Below are 19,686 nucleotides of genomic sequence, written 5' to 3'. Positions count from 1 at the left end.
GTTAAAGACCTTGTTATAATTTTCCTCTTTATGCTAGTCAAACTGATTGGTCTGCTGACTTTTGTTCTTTAGCACCATCACACTTTGACATGGGATACTTGCTCTCAGCATTCCCTCTCCTTCCCACTCTATCCCACAGTTACCCACTTCTCACTGTTCAGTGCAGGTCCACAATGTGCCCCACCATTCATACCTTCATAGTGTTTTCTTTTCCCTCTGATATTGTGTAATACTTGTCACCTTTGCCTCTACTAGATATGAAAGGCAAATCTATGGCATAGATAAATCTATGGCATAAAGAAAGAACCTAATTACTTTATCTCTGTCCCCTCAACTTTGCCTTCTTATTTCTTATCTCTTTTCAGAACATGAAAAACAGGACTATGTGCCTGGTTTTCTATAGAAGATTTCATACTATGAAATAGCATACTATAATGGCCTTAGAAATGCAAATGTTGGCCAGTTGTATAAACTTGGGCAGGACTGTGATATTGTCTCAGGCTAGGGCTTAAACTTTTTCATACATACTTGAATATGCTAGATGATGTCACTTCTCCTTGGCATTTACCTTATTAAAAGAAAGGGATCTGTTACCATATGACACATTTCTGCACTATTAGTCATATCACAGAAATCCTCCTGATGTCATCAACAGCTGATCAGAACTTCTGGTCATGTGATATTAGTAAATATTATTTTAGACAAAGTCTAGATGGAATGTATGATGTAAATATGGCTCTTATGAGTATTATGAAACTAAATATTTCTCTGAGGATTTATGCAATATTAAAAGTGTCTCAAGGAGTTCGTTCATTTATTGCTTTTATGGGCCATAACTTTGAAGCTGTGGAATAAGTGGATGAGATGTTACACAGGACCCTGTCAGCCCTATCTTCCTCTGAAAAGACACAGTGACACTGTCTGGAATAATCACTGTGTATTACCCCATGTAGTCAAGAGGAGACTTCTTTCCTGGTTCTAGATACCTATTTGTTTAGAATTAGATGAATCCTAGTGTCCAGGTTTTTCTGAAGATAACTTTTTCTCCAGAATTATCCTTGCTACTTGGGACTCATGAGGACATGTTGTCATGTGAGCTGTTCTAGAAGTCCCGGAGCATGAGTGGATACCTTCAATGGAGAACATGTTGGTAGGTAAGGCTTTTCACTGCAGATCACGCTAAGGAGCTTGGTCCTTATTCTTCATTAGTGAGTGAGCCCTCCTGTTAAGACATGCCATCAAAAGGGGAGTTGGGATTGTTTATGGTTGTCTGAGGACAACGTTCCTCTATTTCATAATTTTATCTGGGGCAGATCCACTTGCTAACTTTGTGATACAATAAAAAGATCCCAGGAGTTATAGGTTCAAGTTCCGTCTATGTCGATAACTAGCAGTATGACCTTAGGCCAGGCATTTTGTCTCTGCTAATTACAATTTCTCCAGCTGCAGTATAAAATAATTTGACTAGGTAATTTCTTAGGCTTCTTTTATTGCAAGGATCTATAATTCCATAATCACACTGTGTGACAGGAAGGTTTATAGTAGTATTTTGGGTCACAATCTATGTTTATAGATCATGGTCTGAAGACTCTATTTCCCAAATCTTCCATCTGAGCTCACCAGAGGAAGAGAACACTCAGTTTGTTTTCCTCATGCAATATTACCACACAGAAAGAAAAAAAGTCCCGTTCTGGCCTAAGTTCTTGAAATTGAAGTACACACGCTTTTTTTCTGATGCTCCCACAGATTCTGCTGGAAAAACCTAGGAGATACATTTTCTGTGGCTAAGAAGAACTTCTAAGGAGTGAACTTCTAAGAATCTAGAAGATTCTTATTAGAATCTTCTAATAAAATTGTAGATGGCCATATGAAATTTCCAAAAGTCCCTGGTTAACTTATGGTCCTATTTGAGGAGGAGAAAGACAAAAATAAACTTTAGTATCTTTGCTGAAGTTAGTGGGAATTTGCATTTCAGTGTCCATTCTGAAATGGTTTGATTCTTATACATCCTACTTTATATGAACTGTTTAATGTTACATAATGGTGAAATGAATAGAATTGGGAAGTATTTGAACTTCACATGTACTTGCTGGTGTTCTTCCTCTATCTTTACACTACCTACATACATAAACCTAAGATCAATTACGTGAAGGTTAATTTTTTTAAGATTTATTTATTTATTTTTAGAGAGGGAAGGGAGGGAGAGAGAGAGAGAGAGAAACATCAATGTGCGGCTGCTGGGGGCTGTGGCCTGCAACCCAGGCATGTGCCCTGATTGGGAATCAAACCTGTGATGCTTTGGTTTACAGCCTGCACTCAATACACTGAGCTACGCCAACCAGGTCTGAATGTTAATTTTTTAAAATTTTGATAAAGTGGGATCATTATACCTTCCCCTTCTCCAGCAAATTAGCTCTCAAATGGGAATATATTTGGTAGAACAATTAGTTCAGATTGTCATTCTCATTTACTCTTTCTCATTTTATTTGGATCGGGGAGCAATGATAATTTTCTGTAAAAGATCTGATAGTAAATATTTTAAGCTTTGTCAGCCATTAGACTCTATCAAACTTATTCTTCCACTACAACAGAAAAGTAGTTATAGACAATATGTAAACAAATGGGTGTAGCTGTGTTCTAATTAAACTTTATTTACAAAAAACAGATAACAAGTTGGTGAGTCAAAGTTTGCCGATTCCTGATCTACATAATTAATTAACAAATGATTCCTTTCTTAACCCCTTCTAACATTAAATCATTTTATACTGGAAATAGTATTAGAATGGGGGATCTGTATACCTGGCTCCTTGTATGGCTCTTCGAAGTACCGGGCACAATGCCCTAGAAAGTCTCATTGACAGGGATCTTATTTCATTCATTATATTTAGTACTTAACATGTGTTAACAAAGAGCTAATCAGATTCTTGTTGTTGTGTTTTATGTCTTGGGCAAGAAAGGTCATAGGAGCTTCCATAACCTTGAGAAGTGTAGATCAGGTTAGGATTCAGATCAATAGGACCAAGCCTCTGTTTTAGAGGAGAGGGAGGGAAAAAAAGTTTCTTTATATGGTTCTGGAAGTGGTCATATTCTAGAAGAATAACATACATGGCACAGAATTATGCACTGTTAAAACAGAGAAGTGAGGTGGCAGTACTGGAAATAGTGAGGAAAATGTTGGCTTAATTTCTGATTCAAGAGGTGAGGTAAGGAGAGTCAGATCTATGCATGGGGTTCAAGGAGACCCTAGAGCCAAATGGGCAGAGTGTTAGGAGCCCAGCAAATGGGTGGATACAACCAAATTAATGAGAAATGGAAATCTTGCTTGGATTCTCTGTAATATTCTACAACCCCTAGTCAGTCTCTTTCTTACCCAAGAGTTTCCTTCAATGAAGTGAAGGGGTATTTTTTAATTCTTTTTTTTTTTTGCCAGTTCTTGTCCCATAAAACTTACAGGTACACAAGCAATTACTGTCACCTAACAAACGTGATAAATGGAGGCAGAACCATAAAATATTAATGTACAGAGATCATTTTGGGCTCTATTTTGATGACTAGAAAAGAATATATGTTAATACTCTATTGGTAGTTTGCCACTATGTTGACCCTTCTAGAATGCTTTGGTTTGCTTCAAAACTAGGGGGTTTTTTGGTGCATTTAAAATACGTCCCCTGACATACATGAACTACCTTTACAATCTTCATTTAATTAAGAAATCATACAACCAAGGATAGAAATCCTTTTATCTTAGATTTTATTGAGATTATTACAGAGTAACAATTTGGATGCAAGTGAGTGGGATGCTATCATTTTTCTATTAGGTAAAAAAAGCAGAATATCTTATGATTTGCCATCACGTGTATGAGATTTTCTTTAAAAGAAAGTCTCTAAAGTTGTCAGAGATTTAGATCATATTTAATGAGTTGATGGACATTACTGGAAAAACATGTTCCAGTTCGGAGTGGACTGTCCCCGAATTAAATATTTAATGTCACCCTGGCTACTAATGCCTGACCCAAAAATGTAAAAGAAATTAAATTATTTATTGATGTCCAGTCATATGACTTCTGAGCAAGTTTATTTCCTTATTTTGAAAAAATAAACCTAAAAATGTTTTTAGTAGTTCATCTTTTGTATATGACTGGTTACATTGTTTTATAATTGAATTATATGAAAAAAGTTGAAGTTCTTGTAAACTTGGCATATAGGTTATTTTATCAAACTTTGCATAATTGACACTTTTGGGTCTGATAATTCTTTGTTCTGGAAGACTGTCCTGAGCACTGTAGGATTTTTGCAGCAACCCAGGTCTCCACCCACTAGATGCCATGGCACCCACATCCCGGTTTTGACAACCCAAACTGCCTCTAGACATTGTCAAAATCTCCCCTAGTTGAGAGGCATTGTTATAAAGCAACTGAGCCATTACCATCTAACCTACAGAATTAAATAATAGAAGAAGGATTATATTAATAAGTGTTTTTAATTGTTATATTTTGGTGATGAAGTAAATAAATTTGTGTTATTCAAAATTTATGAATGGTATGTTATTATCAAACTTTCTAAGAAAGCCTATCATTTAAAAATAAAACAATTTTTTACAAAGGGTTCTCTTTCTCTGTTCCTTCACTCTTGCACATATATCATATTGTCAATTGTCATGCTATGGTTGTATTGAGGAATTGTATTAAAAGACTCTGTTCTTTAGCTGGAGATTGCGTGTAGAGTAGCAGTGATGGAGTTACATCTCAGGATAGAAAGTAAATTAAACTTTATCTTGGAACCTCCATGAACTAGCTGGATCACCTTCAACTCCCCTGCACACCTTTTGTCTGGATAAATCAGGCTGCTTACTTTTCCTTAAGATCAAGAAATCAGAATTATTTATCTTTGCCTCCCTAGCTCAGTGGCTGGCACAGGATAAATAAATACATGCTTTAAAATTGCATGAATAGGTTGAATCTATTTGTTGATCTTGTAGGCAAAGAGTTTCACATAGATTTTTAACATCTTCCATTCTTCCCTTTTCTTCTTTATCCTTACACTTTCATTCCTGGCTCTTTCTTACTGTCCTGAATTCTTCACAGAAATCCTATTCTATTCTTTCATTGGCTCAGAGTATAGCCAAGACTTTTTTGCTTTGCCTTCTATAAACCTGAGAAGAATCCAGAACAAAAAGGACTAAGGAATTTTAATGTAGGACATTGGGAAATACCAGTGAGAAAAATATTGAATCATTTTAGCAACCACTGCCATTGTGATAAAATTTTTACTGCTACAAATTATTAAGGCAGACTTTAAAAAGTGTGTTTTTACTTCTAATTGATTAATACATCAAATTCCTATAAACTTATTTCTCATCTTAAGTAATTTTTAATTATTCTCTAATGCTAAAATATGGACCAGTTTCCTACAGGCCTTAATTATTTTTGAAAATTAATTACCAACAGTTTTTTGGGGGGTTCATAGTCCTTAAGAAAAAGGTGCCCACAAATTATGAGAAAATAAATGATAAAGACAAACAGCAAAGGCTTTGGAACTGGGTGTTAATTGTCTTGCTGCCTCTTGTATGATACAAGGATTTGGGCAAGTTATTTAAAACTGCTGAACTTTAGTATTGTTATCTTTAAAAATGGTCCAATGCCTACAGAATGTCATTATGAGAATCAGAGAAAACTAAATTAAATGTTATCTAGGATGATCTTTGCATAAAGGAGGCGGTTGTAAGAAAGTCAGTCATTAGCACAAAAAAATGATTGTCATTGGTGGTGACTGTGGAGGTGATGATGGTGGTGGTATTAACCAGAAATGGACAGGGCCAGGACTTTGCAAAATCAAGTAGTCTCTCTGGGACCTTTCTTACTCCCTTTTCTGGGTCAGGCTTACATAAAATCTTTCCCTCCATCCTGTGCCATATGTTGGTGCTGTATTGACTGTCCTTGCTAAGCAACTAAGTAACCCTTCCAGAGAGTATGTGTATCTTTATAGAGGTGTTCTTTAATGTCAAGTACAGGCTCAAGGATCTGAATGAAGATAGACTAGGGTGACAAAGCCCCGATTGCTCTATCTTTTCCTGATGGCTTGTTTTCTCCATTCCAGGACTCCAAAATTAAGTGTGTCAGTAGGCCTTTGCAGCATAAGAAATTCTTTCCAAACTTGTAAACAATAATTGTTTATTATTTTGTATGATTTTTTAGTAGGTTATATGGTTCTTTTGCTCCAAATGGGTTGGCTGCAGTCGTTTATGTATCTGCTGTCAACCTGGAATTCAGCCGGGGCTGGAGCTTCCTAAAGGACTTCACACACCCAGTGCTTTAACTGGGGAGGATGAAATGACTGGGAGTTGTACAGGTTTCTCTCTCGGACTTTGTTTCTATCTCCACCTCTACCTCTACCTTTACCTCTACCTCTACCTCCACCTCCACCTCCACCTCCACCTCCACCTCTACCTCTACCCATATCTATCTCTACCTCTGTCTCTACCTTTATCTCTGTCTCTATCTCTATCTCTATCTCTATCTCTATCTCTATCTCTATCTCTATCATCTCTGTCCTTAGCTCCAGTTCTAGCTCTGGCTATCTCTGTCATTATTCAGTAGTTGAGCTCATTACTTAGAGGCTGGATCCAAAGAGGGCAAATATGGAAGATGCATAACTTCAGAAATCATACACCATCTCTCTTGCCATATTCTTTTGGTCAAAGAAAGCCACAGGACCAGCCCAAATTCAGGGGGAGAGGAAACAAACTCTATTAAGAGAGGCATGTATATTAATCCTCATAAGAATATGAGGATTAGTGGGTGCCACACTCTGGGAAGTCATTCCATTTCACCCCACATTTCACCCTCTCCTCCTTCTGAGTCCCTTTCCATATTTCTACTGTCAGAATCAGTGGAATCCAGGGTTTCTCAGTTTATAAAGAGTGAGGAGTTGTCATTATTCTCTTTAATGCAGTGTACTTACTGGAAAGTATGTGAGATTTGGAGACATACAGACCTACAAAGAGATGCCAGGTCCACTAATTCCTAGTTATGACGGTGAGCATGATACATCAGCTCTCTTACCTCAGTCTTCTTACCTACCAGGTGGAGGTGATACAACACACCATATAGGATTATTATGAGGTTTATGTTAATATAATGTATCCACAGTGATTAACTGAAACATAATAGGAGCCCAATAAATATTAATTCCTCTACTTGTTTCTACCTCTCTCAGTTTTTCTGTCACCTTTTTCTGGAAGAAAAATTTAAAAAAAAACTTCTAAATACTTCTTACAATAATCAAACACATTTGTCCTAAGCCTTGTGCTAAATTTAAAAAAAAAAGCTTCAAGATTTAGAGAGTATTTTGACAATTACTGTTTTCTTATACTGATTGCCTTATTCTTTCCTGAATTTGCCATGTTATTGCTCCCTGCAAGCCCTGGCCCATTTTTCTCATGCTTAATTCATCTTCATTGTCTGCTCCTAGATTTACATGAAATCTTTTCTTGAGCCATTGTCTAAGTTTCTTGCACACAATATTTACAACTGTGTGCTTAATTTATTTTATGTTGCTAAACTATTTTTTCTATCAGTTTTATGCTTCATAATGATTTTAGGGATCTTTGAAACCTCTATCCCCCCAACTACCCACTCCCAATGTCACACACAGTAGTGAGAACTAAACCACTGTGACTTTTTAATAACAGCATGTTGACTTGAATTTTTCCACAGAACACCCAAAGGAGCATTAAAAACTTGTTTTTGGGCCACATGTCCATGAAAGTTTCCTCTGGAAACTGCATTACTCAATGTCTTGATAAGTGCTACAGAAATACATATATATATATACTAATAGCAATGTAGCAATGATTAGGGACAACTGGGAGATTGCAATTTTTGAGAGGAAAAAATTGAAGAAAACACATTATCTTTCTTGATTCACTCATTATTTTGTGTGATCTGAATTTCCATAAAAAACTTGTAACAAATATGTGACTAAGCATTAAAAACATAATAGTGAATGAGAATTCTGTTTTTATTATATTATGTACTTGTTATATTTGGAATATGCAGGGACTTGTTTCTTTTGTGTGTGTTGCTAGATAACTTTTAAATTTGTGTCCTTGATAAATGTTGTCAGAACTGTGTCCTAAAAGATTAAACAGCTAGATGACTGTTCTTACAGTTGACTTACAGGTGACTGTTTGTACAATTCATTAGAGTTTTTATGGCTAAACACCATTTGTTTGGTCTTTCTGCCTCTAAATTCTCCCTTCAGTATACACTTTACTCTAAATCGAAAAGCAAAAGTCAGATCCCAACTTCTCTTTTTAGACTACCCCAATATTTTTCAGAGTTAAGATTAAATTCTTTAGCTTAATCTCCGATAAGCTGAGCCAAAAGTTTTCTCCCAGTCTGTTTTCTACTTAACTGGCAACACTCAACTGGAAGAAATTTAGTAAAAAGCAGAAATGCATGGTCCTATGGCAGATTGATGCGTTATTTTTGATTTCTATACTCGCAGCTCTCTCAGTGAAATTATTGGCATTCATTAAAAGTTAATTACCCTGGTGTTGGTCCAGTTATTTGAATTTATCACTGAGAAACACTTTCATGAATTCAAAGGATTCAAAGAATAACTTATCAAAGTACTTTCATTTCTACAATATTTTCTGTAAATTTGTTTCCACCAGGATTGTTAAGAAGCAGATTTAAAAAAAAGAAATATTTACTCTTCCATTTGCATCTCCTCTTCTGTTAACTATTTCATGGACTTTTTTTCTGATTTTAAAATTTACATTTAATTTTTAAATATACGGAATGGGCATTTCTAAGATGCAAATGCTAGTGGTTTGCTACCTATATAGATGTATAACCACAAAGTTTGATGTCTTTCTGTATGTATTAAATTTCTTATTGTGAAAAATTTTAATCCAAATGAAAAAGTACGAAGGAGATTACAATAAAGCTGCATGCATCCATTATGTAGCTGAAAAATCATCAACACTTAAAGTGACTAAATATAAATTTGCTCTTACAAATATCAAAGTAATCATTCTTAAGAGTCATTTTATAAGTTGATATGTAGTTAAACAAAGGAATTTTATTGCTCCTTAGGCTATTTAAACTAACCTTTATCTTCACCCTAGAATTTATTATAATTGTTAATACTTTTGAAACTCCTGAATTATTAATATTAGTTTATCTTAATCCTTCACTTTATTTCTTACTGTTTTGTTGCTTGGATTTCTCAGACTTTCAAAAATTATTTCAGATATTTCTGCTTCTTACTCTCAGGCAAGAGCTACTTGCTCTTATAATAATCCTGTGGCATGATTCTGATTTCATCTAACTCAATAAGAGGTCTATTCAAAGGAAATTGAAGCCCAGCCATTAAATTTTAAAACAATTCTCTTTTTGTCTTTATAACCATTTTTGCATAAATGCTCCTCCCAAACTTTTCTCAATCAGTGACTTAAATTTTTCACACAGAACAACTGAAATGAATATACAAGGACAACAGTTAAGAACCTGATTAAATAACACTAATAACCTGTAGTAACTTGACTTGCCTCTATCTCTGTACTAAGTCATGAGTCACAAGCTTTTTAAGCCATATAATGATGTATCTTACAGTCCATTTTATTTAAATGGAAGTTCTTTCACAGAATAAAATCTCATTTTGAAGCTCATTTTGTAAGACAGGTACACAGAAATGGAGTTTCTGGATCAAGTACATTACATAGTAATTTTTTCCTGTCTCACACTCACACACTTCAATCCCTGCGGCACTCCCTCTAGTCACTGGGAATCTAAGAGTCCTGATTAAAAGCCACACTTACTCCAGGACTGGATCTTTAATAATATTTTAAAATATGGTTATATATCAATGTGATGGTATACAAGGCCTGTCCAGAAAGTATCCAGCCATGGACTCTGAAAAAAAGAGACATTTATTGAGGAAGATACAAGATACAAGAAACATATACACAGGACAATGACATTTCAGTCCCCTTCAAAGTAGGCACCTTGGGACCTCACACAGTTCTCCCAATTGTTATCAGTTTCCTGCATCTCCTTGATGATCTGAAATCTCTTCCCTTTCAACGGTGATTTTAGTTTTGGGAAAAGTAAGAAGTTACAAGGTGCCAAATCAGAGCTGTAGAGCCGCTGAGTCAGCTGGGGTGATTTGATGTTTTGCCAAAGAACTCTGCGTGAGACATCATGCATGAGCAGGCATGCTGTGGTGATGAAGCTGCCAGGTACCAGTTGCCCATAGCTGCAGCCTTCTGAGTCATCTGAATAGTTTCTAAAGAGACACATTCAAGCTTAACACAAAATTTAATGCAGATTCGTTGCTCTTCTCACTCAGTCACTTTAATGTGATGGTCACACAGTACACATACTCACTCAATGGCGTCTCCACCCCCACGACTAGTACAGTGAAGTCATTATTATTCATGCACATTCCAGTCCACTCTCCTTCGCTGCCAGGTTACACTGATGTCACACAAACCATTCTCATTATATTGAAGTGGTTGGACTTTTTCTGGACAGACATTATATATTGTGATTCTGTTTTTAAAACTTTTAATCATATATGTATTCATGTATGTAGATAGAAGATAATAGATAATAAATAGATATGATATCTCAAATGTGCCTCACAGGAATGTAAAGAACTAAATAATACTGTGCATGCATTCACACTTGTTAAAGCTGGGTAGTGGGTGTACCAGAGACAGAGTTCTATAGAAAAACAGAATTGGTGAAAGCTATGTATCATATTTGTGTACCCATATCTATATATATAAATCTTTTCTTGATTTAGATGTTCAAGATCAATGCCAACCAAATCAAGCTATACACTTGATTTTCTATATAAATAAATGTGTGTGTATATATATATATATATATATAATATATTACTCTCAGTAAAATTCTTACTTCAAGATGGAAAATAATTATATCAGAACTGGTATAAAACATAGGTGATGTCACCCTGGCTGGTGTAGCTCAGTGGATTGAGCACGGGCTGGGAACCAAAGTGTCCCAGGTTCGATTCCCAGCCAGGGTACATGCCTGGGTTGCAGGCCATAACCCCCAGCAACCACACATTGATGTTTCTCTCTCTCTCTATCTCCCTCCCTTCCCTCTCTAAAAATAAATAAATAAAATCTTTAAAAAAAAAACATAGGTGATGTCAATTATAAAATCAAGTCTACACACAGTATTTTGAATACTTCTCTGAAAAGTAAACTGAACAAGGTAAGATATGAAAATATTGATGGTGATAATAATTATTTGAAAAGCAAAGCATGTAGCCAAATTCCCAATAATCAATAAATATGCAAATACATAGTACCTTGTATTTCTCTTACTTTGTTCATTTGTTCATTAAAAAAATTACCTATTATAGGCCAGACTCTATTTTAAATATTAGTAATAACAACAGTAAGTCATCTATATCTCACAAAATGTATGAGTGACATGTAAAAATATATACATTTGTTCTATAGATAAGTAGCTTGTATATTTCCATGATAGACTATAACAGTGTGACAGAAAAGGGTCATCATAGTCTAACAAGATCGGTGCAGTGTAGCAATTTTATAAAAGATGGAAGTGACAAGCTTTGAGGAAGGACTGCTTTCACAAATTGACCCAGACTCTTGGGATGGGCCAGGCAGAACCAGCTCCAGGCTTTCATGAAGCGTTTAAAAGACCTTGCAATGCTGCACCCAAATCAGTAAAAACAGACCAATACCTAGACACAACGTGAAAACTGGTGTTTGACTCTATTTTGGAATAGTTATAGATTCACAGGCATTTGCAAGGACAGGAGAGAGAGGGAGGGAGAGAGAGATCACAGTTGTTCCCAATGGTTGTAACTTACATAATTAAAGTATAATATTAAAACTAGAAATTTGACATTGGTATAATATGTGTCTATGTGTGTATAGCTCTGTGCCTTTTTTTACATGGGTACCTTGTGTGACTACCACCATTATCTAGATATACAACTAGTTTATCACTACAAATGTTTCTCTCTTACTACCCTTACATAGTCTTACCTACCCCCTACCCTCCACAATTCCTACAGATAATCTGTTCTTTGCCTCCACAATCTAACAATTTCTACAACAAGTTAAATTATCTCACTGTGATTTGGGGTTTTTAAATTTTATTTGGGTTTCTAATGATTTTCTGCTTTCAAAATTATATAATTCAGAGCATGAAAATTCATGTTTTATGTTTCTTGTAATTTTTAATAAGGGCTTTTTAAAAACCATCTTGAACCAGAAGTCTGAATTAATATTTAAAGTAAACACATGCTCTACTATACAAAAATATGTTATTAAAATATCTGACAATGTAAAAAAGGGGACATGAGAAGTAGAAAGGAAACACAACCTAAAATAACAATTGGAGAGAGAGCATTTTCCAGCGTATATGTCTTTTGATTCAAGTAGTAAAGTGGCAGAAAAAGAGACAACATAGAAAATAATTCTTGTCTACAAGATAGATCCATTCTGATTCAGAAGGATAATATAGATAAATAAAATATCTAATAGGAGTCTACTTCTTAGCTGTCTGCAATCTACTATGGTAAGGTGGAAAGAACATGAGTTTTCAAGGAAAATCATTAAGTATTCAATATCAGCTCCCTCTCCCACTTTGAATTTTGGCAAATTATACAATTTTCATGACCTTTAGCTTGCTTTTCAATAAGTGGAAAAACTAATACTCAACAAAGTGAGAATTAAATGAGAACCAAGACAAAGTTCTTGGCCTAATGTCTAGAATATGTTGGGGGCTAAGATAATTTTCCAATACATGACGTTCTGTTGAAAAGTCCTAACTCAATGAACTGTAAATATAACATTTCACTTTTTTCTGGAAATTATCTTCCCTCAGAATTGTTCAATAACTGAAATTGCTTATTTAATCATCTTGCTTAATGACATAGTACTTCCTACCCTAAAGGGTTACTTATTTACCTTTTTTAACCTGGTGGTGACATCGAGAATGTTGAAATGTTCACCTTCTGCCTGTTAGTTCACTGCTGTTTTCTTTTTCCTTCTACCTTAGCTTTCATGGTTCATGACTTTAAAATCTCTTCTGTGTATACCCTAAACCCTTATACCTCTGTGTTTTTTTTTTTTCTGTATCCATCCAGCAAAGCCATAAACTTGAAAGAACCAATGATCGTTTTTCTCTGCTCTGCATGCAGATGGCTAAAAAGTGCTGGGATAAAATCTACACTAAGGCAGATGAGAACCCCTCTAAATTTATTATTAGCAGCCTCAAATAAGGTGGTCAAATTCCCTATCAAATCTATCACTTCCCCTCCAGGGCTTGATAACTGATCCTCTACCACAGATATTTCAAGCATTCCTTATTGTCTACAAACCACCAACTCCTAGCATCCTTAGCATTTGACTTCACCTCCTATGTCAATGAGGAAGAAAGGAAGGAAGGAAGGAAGGAAGGAAGGAAGGAAGGAAGGAAGGAAGGAAGGGAAGGAAGGGAGGGAGGGAGGGAGGGAGGGAGGGAGGGAGGGAGGAGAGGGGGGAAGAAAATCTCTCAGACAGAACTATCTCATCTTTCTGCCTTCACACCTATATATTCACCTCCATGCATAATCAATCCCCTCCTTCCCTTTTATCATGAGAGAGGGAATGTCTCTTCCACCTTAGGAGAAATCACTCAGTGTGAGCTGTGAAGGCACTATGACCCCTTTCTCTTTCTTAAAACATTCTCTTCCCTTAGATTCTCTGACACCAAAATGGTCATTCCCTCCTCTTTTGTGTTTCTCCTTTACAATCTTTTTCTGTCTCACAGTTGGTCTCTTACATTTGGAGGTCTTAGATTTCCCCTTCTCACTTTAAACTTCCTTGCTAGTCAATTTCATAACCAATTAAGTGACAAAACCATGCAAACTTACTCTTGAAATGCATTTCACACCTCTCAGCTTTGCTCCACCTCTACTGTGATCACTCTAGTTTAAGCTACCACCGCATTTCGACTGCTCTGCTAAACGGGCCTCCTCGGTGATTTCCTAACAACCTGTAATGGTTCTTTCTAATCAATTTCCACACAGCAAGTCAATGTGTTATTTTGAAAATTCATATTTCCTCATGTCATTTGAATGCTTAAAACCTGCTTATGGTTTTGTGTGCAGGGACTGTTAATTAGCCTCCAGAACTCATTCATTAACAACACAACCTTCTCAAGTTAAAACTAAAATTTAACAGTGCACATAGCTGCCCAACTAGAAACTATTTCCCAGTCTCCTTTGTAGCTGAGAGTGGTCACGGTGTGAGCAAAAGTGGTGTGTGTAACTTCCGGTTCCCTCACAGGAAGCTTCCTGCCCTCCACTTCCTCTTCGTCCTTCCAGGAAAGGGAGTTAGTTGCCGTAAACTCAGAGGTGGAGACCACTTGTGAAGAATGCCAGAGCTGCTCCACCACTTGAGATTGCTCACCTCTGTTCTGTTATGGGAGAGGAAAAGAGTGAGACAGAAAAGTATACACCCAGATTGCGTTATTTTCTTATTCAAGCCGCTTATTGAAGCAGCTTAGGCTATTCCCTAATACTTTTACCATTTCATTGCAGTAAAAAGCAAAATGTTTAATGTGGCCTCAAAGGCCCTAGATAATCTGTCCGGCTTCTGCCTATCTTCTAGTTTCCCGTTTTACTTCTCTTCCTCCCATTCTCTGTGTCCCAATTTCTCAAATTTCTTTCAGTTTCTCCAAAGATGCTGTGTCTCCTTCCTGCCCAAGGCCCTCACAACTTCTCTTTGCTCTGTCAGAAATGTTTTCCCCTCTACCACCCCAATCATATTTTATTCATAACTATTTCTCCTTGAGATGTTAACCTAGAATCGTGCATTGTAGGCAACCGATGCCCCACTTCACTACCGTCATGACCCCAAGGAGTTTAGCTTCCACTGTTAAATAATCCAACACCACTCTCGTCTTTTTTGTTGTGAAAAACCTTTTTACATTCAAAAATATAATACATATATTATGTATGTAACATGAAAATATTATTACAAATCCCCATACAATAAAAATCCAGTTTAAGAAATAGAATTTTATTAATGCCATTTAGTAAGGCACATGGTGGCCCAACTAGAGACCTTATTTTCCAGAGTCTCTGTAGGTAGCTGTAGTCATGTGAGTATGCATAATTTTACAGCATATAAATTTTCCAAAACAATATGTTATTTAGTTTGCATGGGTGTGAATATTATAAAAATATTGCCATGTTGTCTATGGCTTCTATTTCTTGTGTTTGTACTCAAACACTATATTTTTTGAGGTATTTCTATGCTAACATTTCATTCATTTTCCATTTATTTCTACATGAGTCTGGTTTAATGGAAACTGTAATATCCTATGTCATGACTATACAATAATTTTTGCATCCTTTGTTTATGGACAATTAGCTAGTTTCTGGTTTCACATGAAGACACAGGTATATTACATATGTATATAGACAGTATTTATATGTTTGTGTATATGTGCACATTATAAATATTGCTGTCATAAATATTTTGCACCTTTATGTATATTTTTAATGAGTTTTTCTCTACTTGTAATTTTTTTTTTAGTTAGGAGCTACCAAGCCAGGACCACTTTAACTTCTTTCCTCTGCTTGGAAGATTTTCAATGACCAAATGGAATGATTTTCAACACCAGTCTTGCATGAGGGTTAAATTGTGACTAAAATTTCTCAAGGAAAACTTTTTTTTTCTTCTATTTAGAGCCAAGACCAAGACAGACACAATTCTTTGACATTTCCCTTTGAGGAGCTTTTTTAAAAGACTATAAAACTGCTATTGTTTGGCTTAGAAAATCTCAGCTATTTATTAGATTTCTCACGGAGAAGGGAATTGGCTTATTGACTGTCATAAATCTCTAATCTGGTCAGTTTTGTAGTGAAGTTTGTGATTCCACCTGGCATTTTGATACTGACTGATATCGCAAAGGCAGCTGCTGGCTATTCCAACCACATCTCTGTACACACTGCCTTAAAGCTCTGGCTATTTTCACATTTGAATATGTTTACAATTACTCTCTGATGTATTAGTAATTACATGTGCAGATGCAATGCAATGAAATGTGCTTTGTTCAGCTATGAGTTTCCAACAAAGTGTCCCTTTTAATGTTCTACTGTGTGTTCTACTCTGCTTTTCAGGGATTCAAGTCTATAGTAATTCATATTTTATTTTAAACATTCTTTCAAAGTAAAGCAAAAGATGAATAATTATTTTTAAAAAACATGTAACATCAGATTAAACTTTGGCAGTAAGTAAAACATCTTATTTTCTCCTCATTGAAAGCATCCCAGGGTGGAATGAGAACGAGGAATTGTTAAATTCCTTGAAAGACTTGTAGTCCAAGTTCAGATGGGCAGGAACAATGACACAAATTAGTCTGTGTGACAACACATACTGGCTTCACACACTGGCTCTACTCCTTATGAGCTTGTGTGATCACATAATCTATTAGACGTTTCTGTTCTCCCCTCTGTAAATTAAGGATGATAATATTTATCTCATTGGTATTTATGAGGCTTAATTGAAACAATAAATACTGCAGATCTAGAATAAGGCCTAGCACACAGTAGCCACTGATAATAATTAAAGGTTTTCCCCAAGGTAGCAACTAAGCCAAAGCATTTTTATGAAGGAGAAGAATCAAAGAGCCTTCATGATATTATAGATTTGATGAAGCTTAGATAAAGAATAGTTTTTAATTTTTACATTTTGCAATCATTATAATATCAATTTATTTAGGATTAAATTATATATTGACCAATTAAACACTAAATTTTTGTTAATGTCATATATTCACCTTGTTTATTATCTTGGACAATAACTCTTTGGGAAAAAATAGCAGGTCCTTGTGTAATTTTACTGAAATAGAATCCAGTTGAATTAAAGATTTAATTGTTAAAAAATAATAAAGACATAAAGATGTTGGAAGAATACATGCATATATTTTAAAAAATAATTTTTGAGTGAAGAAGTTTGGTTATGCAGGACATAATGTCTAGACACTACAAATGGATAGATTGAAAAATCTGACAACATAAAAATTTAAAAATTTGATACTGCATAAATTAATTCTAAAGTCAAGGAACAAAATGAGAAACTTGGCAGCATATATAAAAAAGTGGTAATTAGTATACAGAGTACTTATTAATCAACAGAAAAGTACCAACTTCAAAATTGGCAAAAATATGAATCAACTTCATTAAAAACAAATTCAGATACACAATAAATATTTAAATGAATGCTCATCCAAATTCATAACTTTGAAAATGCAAATTCAAACAATAACATGCTATTTTAAACTTTCAAAATGTTATGAACAAAGGACCCATAGACAGGGACAATGGGGTGAGGATTGTCTTTGGGAGTGGGGGTTGGACAGGACAGAGGAGAACAATGGGAGGGGAAATGGGGACAACTGTAACTGAACAATAAAAAAAACATTCCGAATGTTAGGCAGCACACATCTTGTACTTCACTGATGTGTGTGGTGAAGCAGGCACATCTCTCCACTGTTGCTGGAAATGAACATTGCTAGAATGAAATTTGGAAAACATATACCAAAATTTAAAATGTGTATACTCACCACTAGTCATTTATTTGCTGAATATGCTGCACACCAACGCAAAGCTCTCGGTGTTTAAGAATTTTTACTGCAGGGTTAGCTGCCCAGTTTTTTCTTTTTGAACACTGGATAAATCTAAATGTGCATGAGAGGCAAGTAGTACAATGAAGGATGCAAGTTTTATCAATATGGTATGCACTTAACTATTAAAAAGTATATGAGAATAACTACAACATGCATGTTTGGAATGATTTACAAGTTATTATAATGTGAAAAATAATATGTAAACAGATTTTTATAAACTCCCACTTCTGTAAAAAATATATAAGTATAGATATAGAATATATATTACATAGTTTTCTGGAAAAAATAAAAACACGGGAGTAGAATCTGGGATATGAGTGTGGAATAACAGGAAAGAAGCGATAAGATTTTTTATTTACTATTTTGTTTTCTGAAATGTTTGAAAGTTTCTCTAGGCTCATGTATGTCTTCCTTTACTTTTAAAAACTAATGCAGTTAATATGATCATTAAAATATATGAATTTTAAAAGCCTGAAATTAAATTAAATGTCAGTAGAAGAGAGCCAATAATTTTAAGTGTTGGAAATCATGCACTCTTGAAAGGGAGCTGTCCAAACTTGACTTTCTTGAGATGAAATGATGCATTTGTTGGTGCTAATGAGTTTTATTTTCCCCTAGATAAAGCCAAAGGAAGATCAAGAGCAGGGAGCCACTTTGACTCAGCCCGGAGACGGAGTCGAGCGGTCCTTTATCACATCTCTGGGCACCTGCAAAGAAGAGAAAAGAACAAATTGAAAATAAATAATGTAGGTGGATATGTGTGTGCTCTCTGAATGCTAGAGTTTCCCTGGTGGCAATGTTTGACTCGCTAAAGAAAGGCTCCATTTACTCGTTGGCTTTCCTAGATTTTTTTTCCACTTTGGCTGGTGTTTTCCTATAAAGAGCGAACTGGAAAAGGTCAGCAGTCATGGGGCATTTCTGTAACAAAAGTGCTCAATCATAGTGTTATCACAGCACAGAGATTAGAATATTACTGCAATCAGTACAACATGGCGCTAGGGAAGCTGCAAATGGGAGATACTGGCTGTGTTTTATGCACAAGATGATGCAGCAAGTCATGTTACACATTCATAGTACATTGGTTAAAATTTGCCAACTTTAATTTTAGTGCCGTCTACTTTGCACTTTATCTAATTTCATTGAATGCTTTTATCCAGGGGGACCGTGAACACATCAAAGTCATTCTTCCACTTAAAAAACTACATTTTATACAAAACACAGTTGGAAATTTCAGACAGTGGAACATTGAATTTGAAGTTACATGCCATATATTATACAATTTTGTAAAAAGTTGTACTTTTAGTAAATGACAGTAGAGCTACTTTCTGAAACCTGGTGCTTATCTGTCAAAAGCCACAGCAAAGAACTGCCTATAAGAGATGACTCTACAGAGTTTTACATGACACATACCCATCTGAATTTCACAGTTCAACTCAGAACTTGTTCTTAGCACTAAGAGACTTCACTGAGAAACCCAGAACTATGTCTATTTAGTTGTAGATATTCAAAAATAATTTTTCAAATGGTGATAATGTCATCAGTTTGCACTGTGCCATCTCCAGAACATACAACTTTTGGGGTGTGTGTATGACCATGGGTGGCCCATAGAAATACTAAGGATCTAACTTGCCAGTGACATTAGAAAAAGTCACATCAAAACAGCCAGAGGTATTTCAGAATCAATCTAAGATCCAGAAGTTGTGGGAGTTAGGGACACAAGGATTCTTTGGCATCTTAACATTTTACATGGGAAGCTCACCTACCTAATTTGACATACAAATGCCATGATAAAACAAAGTCCCCATCAGACATACAAAGTATCTGCTTCTCTGAGTGTGTCCAAGAAAGAAAGATGCATTTGCCCGGTTGTGGAGTGAGACCTGACACCAAAGTGCTGTCAATCTGGTTCTGCATCGATGGATTCCCTGTGGAAACCAGAACAAGAAATGTTTTGACCATTTGTGCTCCAGGACCATCAGCCATGCTGGTG

General features: G+C 35.6%; 1 protein-coding gene across 1 annotated transcript in view; it reads left to right on the top strand.

Moving 5' to 3' along the window:
- Positions 1 to 19,686, top strand: part of KCNH8 (potassium voltage-gated channel subfamily H member 8) — a 278,568-nt gene that overhangs the window by 140,497 nt on the left and 118,385 nt on the right. Inside the window, exon 4 of the mRNA XM_045857209.1 lies at positions 18,315 to 18,442. Within this exon, the coding sequence (XP_045713165.1) occupies positions 18,315 to 18,442 (128 nt within the window). The remainder of the gene's footprint in view (positions 1 to 18,314; positions 18,443 to 19,686) is intronic.

The sequence above is a fragment of the Phyllostomus hastatus genome, unplaced genomic scaffold (genome assembly GCF_019186645.2).
Source record: "Phyllostomus hastatus isolate PE091 unplaced genomic scaffold, TTU_PhHast_1.1 phas_scaffold_129, whole genome shotgun sequence".
Lineage (NCBI taxonomy): Eukaryota > Metazoa > Chordata > Mammalia > Chiroptera > Phyllostomidae > Phyllostomus > Phyllostomus hastatus.
This window is presented reverse-complemented; position numbering and strand designations above follow the sequence as displayed.